Source organism: Lonchura striata, chromosome 1A, assembly GCF_050655825.1.
Source record: "Lonchura striata isolate lonStrDom1 chromosome 1A, ASM5065582v1, whole genome shotgun sequence".
Lineage (NCBI taxonomy): Eukaryota > Metazoa > Chordata > Aves > Passeriformes > Estrildidae > Lonchura > Lonchura striata.
The window spans coordinates 64,172,244-64,184,601 of record NC_140741.1 but is presented as its reverse complement, the minus strand read 5'-3'; the positions used below and the strand labels follow the sequence as shown (position 1 = coordinate 64,184,601).

The window sequence follows — 12,358 nt, the reverse complement described above, 5'->3', positions numbered from 1 at the left end:
TTGTAATGTGTCAAAGACTGGATAACAGCTCAGAACTGCTACAAAGAGATTTCACCAGGGATATTGTGTCTTGGTACTGCAGTGTTGTCAGGATAGAGGAGAACACAATAATATGTCTATTCTATGCAGTGAAATATATTTCTAAAAAATACAGTCACAGTGCAATTATACAAGCATTCTCCCATTTCTGCTGCCATTTGTGGCTGGAAAAAAAGCAATACATCCATCTGGAAGGTATTTCTCTGTTGCCAAGACAGGCAAATCTGGGGGTTGTTGTTTGCTAGCTTTGCAGGACTCTGTGTGGATTGTTATGCAAACAGTTTGAGGATCAAGCCAGTCTGCCTCTCCTGGCAAACCCTACCATGGAGCAGAGTCATCAGACCATCAAGATAACACCAGTCAAAAAACAGATTCTGGCTTTGTGAAGAACTGGCATACATCTTGCTTAGTTGGGTATGTCCCACCTCCAGCCCAGGTTCTCTGCACCCAGGACCAGGTTAAGAGCACAGGGACATGGTGTGAAATCCCTTGGGAATAAGGAGAACATATTCTGTGAAGCTCTAGACTGTATGTCCCAAGAGGGCTAGGCAAACTCAAGGGGTACCCTTTCCCTACCTGGTGGGAGGGGAATTGATGCAGCAGAGACAAAAGCAGAGGTGATGCATTGCCACTGAGGAAAAGACCATCTGCTTTGGCCATGGAGCATGAACAGTCAGAGGTCTGGCAGGGCCAACCCCTGCAGTTCCCCTTCCACTTGTTGCTTCTATTCCAAGTGGACCCAGTGCCCTGCTCAGTTTTAACAGCAAAATCCACCTTCCTTTGTAGAATTGTATCACAGTTTTCCCTGCAAATTCATCAGAATGACAGAGGGGGAGTGAAATGCTACAGCCCTGGGCAGGACAGGGAACAGATGGCACTCACACACAGTTGTCTTGTGTACACTTCCCATGGCCACTGCACATGTCTATGCAGCCATCCCCGATGTAGACGTTATCGATTGCCCACGTTTGCTGCTTGTCAAAAGGAGCAGGCTGGTGCCAGCGGAAACGAGTTGCTTGAGACCTTGGGAGAGAAAGAAAAACAGAATTCTGTATATTCTAGCTAAAGTAATCTTTATTTTGATTGAAAGGAAATGTTAGTTTTGAGGCTAGCCTGCTCTTGGAAGATTTGTTTGCTACCAGCATGACCCAGGGCTGGTTTCTGACAATGACAACATCCCTCCAAGAAAAGGGTGTCCAGATTTTGAGAACAGAAAAAAGCATGGGTGCTTGGTATCAAGCTGAGAGTGTGGAAGGTAGGAAATGGATCACTGGTGAAAGCAAAGCAAGTGGGCCATGGTCGGTGCGGTGGAGAGGAGGGTAGGAAGAAGGTGATATTTCCAAGTTGGAAACTCAGGCCAGTCATAACCATGTCCCAGCACAGATACAATCCTGAGGGACAGCTAGGAGCTGCATCAAGCCAGAATAATCCAAACCCTCCAAGTTTCATCCTGAGCCAGTCAATAAGCCCCAGCCAACAAATTTACCTGAATTTTTTTTCCATGAATTTTCCCAATCGCTCTTAGGTTCAGAGCAGTTCTAGGGAGTGGGTTTGGGGACAGGTGAGAAGGCCCATGCAGGGCTTGCAGAATGACCCTGGCTTTGCAGTTTCTTCCCTCCCCTCCACCCAGGGCTTGGCTGGAAATGCTAAGAAATTATCTGTAGTGTGATCCTGGGTCTACTGAGTAAATTATACTGATTTTGTTGATTAAATTTGGCTTAGCTACCTATATGTGAATTGTTTCAGCTCCCAAGATAGATGATGAAAATCTATCCAAAAGAGTCAGGGGACACCAAATAGTTATTCAGCTCATGCAGGTGTAGACTGTAAATCAAGAGCTGTGAGTAGATTAATTTCTGTAATTGTGAATTCAAGCTAATCTCTTTTTTGTGGTACAGCACTAGATGGCAGCATTGAACTTTTTGTAGTTTGTTTTCTTTTGAATCTCAAAAGAGAAATCACAATTATTATTAAAAAAAACCCCAACAAACCAAAACTAAAAAAACAACTCAAAAACCCCCCAGCAAAATCCCCAAAAACTGTTCAGTGTAAAAATGGACCTCATATGTTAAGGTCATTTTTCTCCCATGGATTATTTCTTTATGAAAATGCTGCATGAGCTGAATAAATGACTTGTTTATCCAAAGAGAAATCTACTGTTCTGAGCTCATCTCAGCTATTCATTAAGCAGCATTTTAAAAATACACATAAAAATTGCGAGGCAGAACTTTCAGAATAAAGACAAGCACCTATATCTTACACTGCCTGCTTTGGCTAGGCACATAACTAACAATTCATTAAACTAGTGCTCCTGCAGGAAGCTTTGTATTTGCATTTGCCTTTTAAAATCAGCTCCAAGTTAAGCGTAAGTGTCCATTGCCCACTCGAGACCAGCAGTGAGGTAGCTCTCTGGAGTGCAGGAGCCCTAAGAGGCTGCACAGACATGGGTGGTGAGCAGCAGGCCAAGCTACTGACTACACAGCCTGCATGTGCCTAAAACATACAGGCATAAACAATTGGAGACACACACCCGCTATTACACAGCTTGAAATAATAAAGCAGCATAAAAATTATATTGCATCTAGACTAAAAGGCCTGTTAGTTGCATTGTTCTTATCCTAAAGCTCAACGTCTCTCTTACTTATGAAAAAAAGTTGTAATAACCTCTCTCATGGAATGCCTGTTTTAATAACTTTGGGAAATGGTATTACTTGAGCCAAAAAATAAAATTATGGGATTGGACAGACGTGCAATTTTTGCCTCAGTAGGGCATCAGACTTCTTGTGACATATACTGTTCAAGAAACTCTTCAGTCTTAAAATCACAGTTATTTATAAACCTGAATTTATCTCAGGTGGTAGCTTCCTTTCAGGTCCAAATTCAATTGGTTTGGAACATCAATCCCAGCCCCAACTCATCCCATTCAACCCCAGAAAGACTACTCTGAACACAAATTTACAGTCTTTACACAAGAACTGACAGGGTAATGGATTTTTACAGATGTATGTAGCAAAGCCACACAAAAGAGGAAGCACAGAAAATTCATGCTGGGAAGAAGTCCTAAAAAAACGTGCTATTACTTGATGTAACAGCACCGAAGATAGAGAAGAGTCCAGATGCCCCAAATGATTAGTAACAGAACATGGACTTTTTCATTACTAATGTCAAAACGTGTAGCAACTGCATAGGCCCTTCCAGTACAATTAGTAAAAAATAAAGGCTTCGGGTTCCAAACTTGTTTGTGCCTTTGGTGGTGTCTTCCATGACAACCATCTCAAGGCTCTGCCTGTGCTTTGACACTTCTGAGCCAGCAGTTAGCTCAGCCTATGTCTGAGTGAGGACATAAGGCTCAGCAGGAGGAGCAAAGCTGTGGAGTCAAATAGAGCTGAGAGTCTGATGCCCTTGCTACCTGTGTTTGCAATTTCTGTAGGAGAGAGCTTCATTTATCTATACTTATTTGTTGCTGCTTACATGGAACAAACAAAAAAGACAAGGTACAATTGCTTAAACTCCATAATGTATCATGACATTATAAATTATTAGTTATGCTTTTAGATTTATTCTGCAGAAAACCAGAGGGAGTTACCTAGTATAGGGTGGCAGAGGCAAAGTAACCCGGGTCCACTTGTTGAAAGTGTCTGAAATGAGAATCCTCTGGAGATGGTACTTGTTGCATTCCACATTAGTGGGAAGACAGTCTTTCAAAATTGGGTGCCAGGTCAGCCCAAGGTCCACTGAATATTCCAGTTCAATAGCTAAGGGTGGAAAAGTGGTTAGTTACTTAATTTAGAGACCTATATCCATAGGCCTATAATAAAGTGCAAGCCCCAGACAATATCACAAGTCTGAACTGACAAAATAACCACCCAGAACGTTTCAAATCCTTGTGTCAGAAGCACAAAGCTACCTCCTTTGATGGCAGTGTGGGAGGGTGTGTTACATGTTGCTGAACAGGTATAGCTCAGATGGAATCTGCAGCACATCTCTGCATCTGCCACTTAACTCAAAGGACCACAGATGAAAAGACAGAGCCAACATTAAGTTGCCAGGATTAAGCTGAAGCATGCAAGAAAATGATGTGACAGCACCATGACCACCAAACTTTGTTTTTCAGGCTTGAAGAGTGAGATTCAGCTGGATGTGATTGTTGTGTAAAGCAGAGCAACACTTAAATTCAAACTTTTGGCTCTGTCACAAGATGGCTTAGTCAGCCTTCCGCCCTTCCTGCAGACCAGCTCATTTAATTATTCAGCACAAAATTTGAGTTTGTTAGTCAGTGAGCTTGTTTCCATTCAAACACAGTCTAGCCACATTAAACTAATGTATTCATTTCTCAGCGAAAATCAGCAATTTCATTGTTTTGATGTTTAAGGCTTATAAGCTTTTATTATGAAAATTAAAGGTTAGCCAAGCTCACTAAGTACTTCAAGTCAAACTTTCATGCAGCCATGAAAATGTAAATAATAATAGGTGCAGAACTGGTACTTGAAGTAAATGTTCCAGCTGCCAGGTATTCTGGCTGAGCTGGCTGCATAAAACATGGAACATGGTTGCAGTGATAGAGGTGATAAATCTGTGATCTTCTTTTGGTTACTAACAGACCCATTTCTTCTACCCTCATGCACAGGGAATGACCCTTAATTACTCAATCAGTCCTACTTGACGTTTCAGCACAGAAGACAGTGCTGTAGAAATACAAACAAGGGTAAGTGATTTTTTAGTCTTAAATTTCCCTCACCAAAAGAAATGCTTTTCTCATCATGACTGGAAGCATGATTAGGTAGTGTCCTGCCTAATTTAATATAAAGTTAAGACAATGATAAGGGTTGTAGACAGAGAAACAAACAAATCCCCCCCCCCCAACAAAATAAGGATCTATTTCTTTGCCAGTATATGGCTCAGTCACCAAAATACTTTTAAACTTAGAAGAGATGATCTCAGGATACCACAGAATACCACATATATTCTTAATAACAAAAGAAAGAAAATTTTTTAAGCATGTGAGTAGCTTCAGATTAGCAAAATCAGAAAAGCTAAATCTGGGACTTCATGTAAAATCTTTTTCCATTTTTATACAGAATTGTAGAGAAAAAGTCAGCAACCCAGTCAGTAAAGTCAGTAAATTAACACATACCACATGATGCAATGATTGTATTCTTGTCCTCATTAAAATATCTATACCTCAAAACCCTACTCTAAGAGTATGTATAAAGCAAGAATTAAAAACCTTGTTTTTAAGAAAAAGGTATTTCTTGTTGGCCTTAAAATTCACATAATGAACCAATTTTTAATTTCCACATGATATGTATTGATATGTTTTTATTCATTTATTTGTATGTATATAAGTGTATATACATATATAAAAGCTGACTCTGCACTCAATATACATTATATGAAAAAAGAAACCTGGGTAATTAAAAATTGCATCATTATGTATATGTAAATGGATATATACATGTGCATAATATGTACGCACACATACATGGAAACATATAGGTCTATACATATTTATTATTTTATATGGACAATATAAATGTTTGCAGTTGATGCTGCCTTAGCAAGTGTCAGATTTGTGTTGATATAAATGATTTTTTAGGTATATAAGTACAAGTGAGATCAGAACTGAGACTATACTGAAAATGCAAAACCACAAAGCAAGAAATATATGCTGGAACACCCCACTGCTTATTTTTACACCACCACCCCAAGCATTGGACATTATCTCCTAAATAGATTTGAGTAAGGCAGCTGTTGGTCTTTTTATGAGATGGATTGAACTGCATCTTAGATGCTCACAGGGATTAATTTACTTCAGTTTATTTTAGGCTTCAGACACCTGGATTAAAAAAGATGATGTTACAATTTCTAACTGAAACATGCAGCTTTTTTGTTTCTCAGTTCTTGTTATGATGAATAATGTAACTAGAAAACAAGTGAACTTTCCTCTGCAGTGGAGGAAGAGGCATGGCAGGGATTACTAAGAAGCCATTACCGTAACAGGAATCTGTGACAGAGCAGGAAGCTGCAAAATCGATTTGTAAGAAAGAGTCTTCATTGACAACGATGTCAGTGGTGACGACATAGCGGGTGCTGGCTTTCTCAATGAACACCAGAGCATCCCCAGCAGAGCCGCAGACCGGCATCTTCGTTCCACCAGGGTGGAGCAGCCACTTCCTACTATCCAGGGTGGTGAAATCATCTTCCAGTATTGTATTGCCAGAGATATTTCCTCCAATAAGAATCTGAAACATTAGGAAAGAAATAGTTTCTGATAAGGAAAAATGTGTAAAAGTCTTCACAAACATACAAGTGACATAGCAACCTGAGGGAGGAAGAGATGTACCAGACTAAGTGTATTTATTATGATGGTCCAAAATTGACATCATTACTTAGTAGAGAATTTAGTCCATGAGAAAGGGGAGTATCTCTTTCCTGTAGAGGAAAGAGATTGGCTCAGTTGTACACATCTAAAATTCAGGGAGGCGACCTCCAATCTCAATGAAGTAAAACTGCTCACAAAAAAAGTGTTAGCAGAAACAATATCTGGTGCACTGCTATCACATCGTGTCTGCTGACAGAAGTGGGGAAATAGCATCTGTTTTTTCATTGACTATAAAACATCATAATTTTACTATTCAACAGCAAGCAAGGTAGAACTATTTTTCATTTGTTATTCTGAATTCAGTTTCTGATTGTTCTGAAAAAATATAACTACATTCAATGAAGATATTGAAACAATGAGTGAATTTTAATTTCTAAACAGAGGGATGGGAAGTAAAATTTTGTAACCACAACATTAAACTGGCTGGTTAGGTTTCTCCTAACAATCTGAACTAACTTATTTAAAAAAAAAGTAATAAATATGAAAGCAAATTTTACTTGGACAACCCAATGATACTACTTAGAGCATAATAATTTTAGAGAAAAATAATTTGTGATCTATACCAAGTCATACAAAGTAATATAATAATCTTTATAGCAGAAAATCCCAAATATGAAACTTTATTTTCATAAAATTGACATTGATATTCACAAGATTGATATTTCCCTATAGTCTTTTTCTATTACATTATACCAAGTCAATTACATATTTGGAAACATTTTAAATGAAGGTTTTTGAAGTTTGAAAACAGACTTGCATTTTGTGTGGTAAGGCCTCCTGCAATGTGTACCCGAGGCTCTACACACATGTAAAAGAATTTCCTAGAATCAAAATGGGCAATCAGTGCCCCACATGGAAATGGTGCATTAAAACCATGAGTTCATCAAACAGTAATTGTGCTCCAAATACCTTTTTAATAAGCATTTTTTATTGTCTCAGTGAAATGATACATGCCAAATAAAGAGAAACATTAAGACTGAATCCAGTCTAAGATTGTGTTAAAAGAAGAATTCCTCACCTGGTCGATCACCCAGGGACTGTAGAAATGCCCATTCTCGGATGGTTGCCACCAGCGAAGCCGCGTGGAGCTCGAACGGGCCTTCAAGGGAATTTCCAGGGCAATGTATCGTCCCACGTTGCTGGAGTTACTGAAGAGGAACTCCTGGAGAAGGCTCCACGTGAGGCCCCCGTTGAGTGAATACTGCAGCAGCACAGGCTGGCTCCTGGGGTCAGGTACCCCCTTGCCACATCCCAGTCTCATGAAGAACTGCACAAATCTAACAGGAAAAATCTTTCCACTTACCAGAAAGATCTATTTTCTACAACATCCTACACAGCTAACCAGAGAGCCTTGGAGTTTTTCTCTTGACTAGCCCCCTTTTCTAGCTGAAAGAGCCATCCTTAGGAGATCTTATGATTTCCTTTCCAAATCTTATAACTAGACAGACAGGTGGTATGACAAAAATTCATTTTGCCTGTGTGGTAGTTTGCCAGGCATAAGAGTCTGAACAAAGCTGGTCATTTATGTTTTCAGCTTTTGTCTGCATAGCAGATGGTGTTGCAAGTATCAGAAACATAATCCTGGGTGAAATTTTTATCCCTGTATCCCATGAGTACAGATTTTAGTGGCAGAAAAGCAACTGAGCTCTAAGTAGATCATAATTTGCTACGAATTTGCTGAAATGCTTAAATTCAAAATAAGCATCCCAGTTTTCCATTGGCATAAACCAGAGAAAATCTGGATGGGAGAACAAAGCACATTTCACTTTCAGGGATCATTTTGTCCATTTTGTCAGCCTGGGAAATTTGTCTAAATTACACCGTTTAAATGTGCCGGCTTCCCTGAAGCCAGCGCAAGCCACCCGGGGACACCAGTGCTTTCATCCCCCAGTTAATTGGCTTCTCCAAAGCTGCACAATAGACTTGTATCAAACTGAGAAATCCTCCCCGTCAGCTGATGCTCATAAATAGCTCCACTGTGCACTTGGAGTGGAGGGAACCGTGCTGTAATGATATTTACTTACTGGACTTGCAGGGATATTACAAGTATTAATTCATGTTTGCACAGCTTTTGCACAGCTTTAGAGTGTTTTTTTTCTGTTCTAATTAGTGCTGCATTAGTGCTGCCTGGCTCATGGTTAAATGAAATGATGCAAAAGAAATTTTATATCAAAAATCTTGTTCTGGTTTGATCTGCAGGTAGATCTGCTGGGAGTCAAGGCTGCAGAGATGCTGGGCAGACAAAGTTCCAATAAAATGTCAGACTTACAAGTAAATTAATCTAGTCCTCACTGAGACTCAGTTTCTCTTGCTACTTGATATGACTGCTTTTGCTATAGATTATATTCACCTCCACATCCCAGACATAACATATTGCTTGTGCTGTAAAGGAGCACTGGGTACCCTCATGGATCAACATATCAAATGTAATGGATTTGCTTCACTGATGGTAAGTCTTTCTGCCTCCTCAGATTTATTCCAACATTTGCCACATAATTCAAATGAAATAAACCCAGGTGACCCTGTCTCTATTGCATCTGTTTTCCTTGCATTGCTATTCTTACATTTCAGATTTTACTAATGTAGTAATAACCCACCCAAATATTTGTAGCAATGTCTAACAGATAAAAAAAAGTTAAATATCTCTCTTCTTATCCCAAAGATATTTTGCAAAGGCTTTACCTATTTTGTAATGGAAAAGCAAAGTGTTTTCTGTAAATCTAGTAACACTCAAATGTATGGATGTTCTTCTAGTAATTCAGAATTGAAAGGGATTTGATCAGCTGTGATACCTATAATATTCTCTCAATTTCATGTGATGCAGTTTCAGCTACCAGTATCACCATGATGGTGATACACCATCCCTGTGTTAAATTTTTTATGACACAGATGTGATGGCAGTGGATTGCAGAGTCCACTGGATTTGAATCCCCAGGTGCTGAGTGTGGCTTGCAGCACTGACAGACACGGCTGCTTGCCTTGCTTTTCAGGAGATCTCTTCATAAGGAAAGGGAAAGTTTTAATGTGACTGCTGAGCCTAGCACCCTTAAAAAATAGTTGCTCTCATCACTCCTGGCATAAATTGAAACCTCTCCCCAAGTCCTGTGCAGAACTTGGCACATCTGTGTCACAACCAGATCTGGTGTGCTTTGCAGGTGGTTGATAAAATCAGTCTGCAAATGTAGAAAATCCCACTGAAATTACTTCAGGTTGCAAAACAGCATCTCCCAGCAATGTCACTGCAGTGTGCCTTGCTGTTCAGAAGAGAACATACAGTTATTTGGTGATAACGTTGTTTTTCATAATCAGATATGCAAAAAATTGAGTGTTCAGCTTTGTTTTCCTAAGACAGAAGTAATTTATCTCCATATAACACCTTGAGGACAATATTTGCAAATCCAGTTACAGACCATCATGGAGAAGAGATAAATAAACTATGGTTCTTTGAACATGAGCAATAAGAAAACAAAATTTAGTTCAATTATGGAGTAACTTTTGTATCTTTTGTTAAATAATTTCTAATTTCAGAGTAATTCAGGAATCAAATTAGTGCCGAGTACTGGGACTTGTTTTTATCAATCTCTGAAAAACGTTTGCTGTGAGGAATCTTACAAATTACAGGGGTCCTTAATATTACACATCAATGAGGTTTAACTAAGTGCTGATTTAAAAACTACATTGGTTAGATATTAGGCCTTTCTACTGACCATGAGTCTTTACAATGAGACCATTATTTAAAGCTTCCATACCAAAGATGACAGGTAAAAAGTAGATAAAATGCCTGTTAAAATGTTTCCCACAGAACATCAGAAAGGAGTAGGGTGTTTATAAGAGATCAGTGAAAGAAGTCTTGGAGAAAATGCAATCTCTTCAAAGTAATAATACAAGAATATCATCTAAAATGCAGAATAAATTAGAAAACAATGCCTATTTGTTAGCATGCTCACAATTGGGATGGAGTTTAATTAATATTTTAAATTTTTTAATGTAATTTTTTTTAATGTGGCTTGCTTAGCATGTCTCACTTATCACATGTCTCCTCTGCAGGCTGTAAACAAACAACATAAACTGTAAATACACTAAAATATTTGGTTTTCAATAGTTGGTGACAGCTTGATGGGAATTTCTCAGTGAATTATTGGAAACAAATGTGCACAATAAGAAAAAAACAAGCTTCAGAAATGCAAGAATTATGAGATGACAAATGTAAGAGTTATACTTTCACCAGATACTCCTCTTTCATCAATGGCTCATAATACACGACTGTGCAAGAAAAGCAGAGCATTTCTCATATTAATGATTTAGGAAACAAAAGCTTGCATGAACTACTGAAGGTGTGGCATCAGTTTCTGGAATCCTTATTTAAGGGAAAAAAACAACATTTAAATGGTTAATGCAGTTAAAGTCAATTTGAACAATTTGGTGACAGTGGTTAAAATGGAGCATTTGCTGGTGTGAGAACCACAGAATACGTCAGCTTGCTTTTTCTAGAGAAATATCACATATGTATTGTTCTTCAGTATGGCAATTCCTCAATGAAATCCTGAAAGAACTTTTGAAAGAGTGTTACCTGGCTTGTGACAAATCTAGGTCTCGAGTCATCAGCATACGTAAACCTTCTTCGTTAAAGAAGAGGTTGTTTCCTCCTGACATGATACCACATTTCCTTGACGGCTTCCCACCACTCACAAGGAGGAATCTATCCGACTCCAGCTGACCTGAATACACAGTGAATACATATTTATGATTTACTCTGAAGTGCTCCTGATGCAAGAACGCTACTTCCAGAGGAAGAGAGATAAATTAAAAATCACACGCTGACTGGGAAGTATTCAGTGTTTCCAGTGCCGTGTATTCTAGAAAGCTGAATACACACAAATCAAAACAAAATAAACCCAGAAGTATCAGATCTGGGATCTTTGTTTCCAGTTATTCACAAGGTTTTCCACCTTTCATCATTTATCTTAAGGTAACAACAAAGTACTCAGGTCTATAAAGAAACTTTGGGTTCCAAGTGGTAGCATGCGAGCAAGGGATGGCAAAACTGAAAATGAGCAGCAGCAGCTATGAAGGGATAAGTTTGGTTCACAGGTGCTGCTTTATGAAAACATGCTCCTCTTGCCGTGCTTGCTAGCAGGGGAAGCCTCAAAGGGATTGAGTTGTGTGCATGGATGCTGTGTGCACCCAGGCACGCGTGAGGCTTTGAGTTCCCTCCTGCCTTCCCTCTCTTGGGGTCTGTTGTGGCTGCTCAGCACTGGCTCCTACTACTGAGACATTTGGTCTGCTCTGAAACCTTGTTTGCTGTAGTAGGGGGAGTCACATTTCCCTTGTAGTGAGAAATGACATGACCTTAAGGTCCTCTGCTGTTTGCCTCCCTTGCAAGTGCTCTGTCTGCACTAAAACCAAACTAACATCAAAACATAATTTGCTTTCAACATTATTTTCTACATGTAGAGTTTCAGGAAGTTCTGTCTCAATGAAGATTTTGTACTCCAGCATTAACAGTGCATCAGGCATTCACAAACCACACTTACAAATGGCATCTGAACGACTGGGTTCCTGGGAATACCCCCATGGAATAAATTCTAATCAGAAGCATGCAGGGGTCAGGAAGGCTTTGCTTGAATCCTGGGCTGCACTAAGATGGACAGGCAGTATTCAGATGCCCCCTCCCAAATGAGATACCTTCAAAGTCATCCTTGAGGAAGTCAGAGTTCTTGGTGCTTATCTTGCAGGTTGGCCCCGAGTAGCCGGGGTCGCAGATGCACTTGGTGCCGTTGATGCAGCTGCCGTGCCCGTTGCACATCTCCTCGCACTGGGGGCCAATGTACACGTTGTCAATGGCCCAAGTCACAGGCTGGGATCCAGCAGGGTAAAATCCTTGGTACCATCTGAACCTCGCCAACCTGAAAATGGCATGAAGTGTACTTATTTAAA

At 39.6% G+C, this 12,358-nt stretch overlaps 1 protein-coding gene across 2 annotated transcripts in view; it reads right to left on the bottom strand.

Annotated features, from left to right (window-relative positions):
- The window catches only part of RELN (reelin), a 277,153-nt gene that overhangs the window by 25,626 nt on the left and 239,169 nt on the right, over window positions 1–12,358 (bottom strand). For both annotated transcript variants that reach the window (XM_077783642.2, XM_031507057.3), the window contains exons 42-47: window positions 12,107–12,327; window positions 10,992–11,139; window positions 7,440–7,698; window positions 6,032–6,281; window positions 3,626–3,794; window positions 922–1,062 (exon numbers count right to left, since the gene is read on the bottom strand). In XM_077783642.2, coding sequence (XP_077639768.1) covers window positions 922–1,062; window positions 3,626–3,794; window positions 6,032–6,281; window positions 7,440–7,698; window positions 10,992–11,139; window positions 12,107–12,327 — 1,188 coding nt within the window. The remainder of the gene's footprint in view (window positions 1–921; window positions 1,063–3,625; window positions 3,795–6,031; window positions 6,282–7,439; window positions 7,699–10,991; window positions 11,140–12,106; window positions 12,328–12,358) is intronic.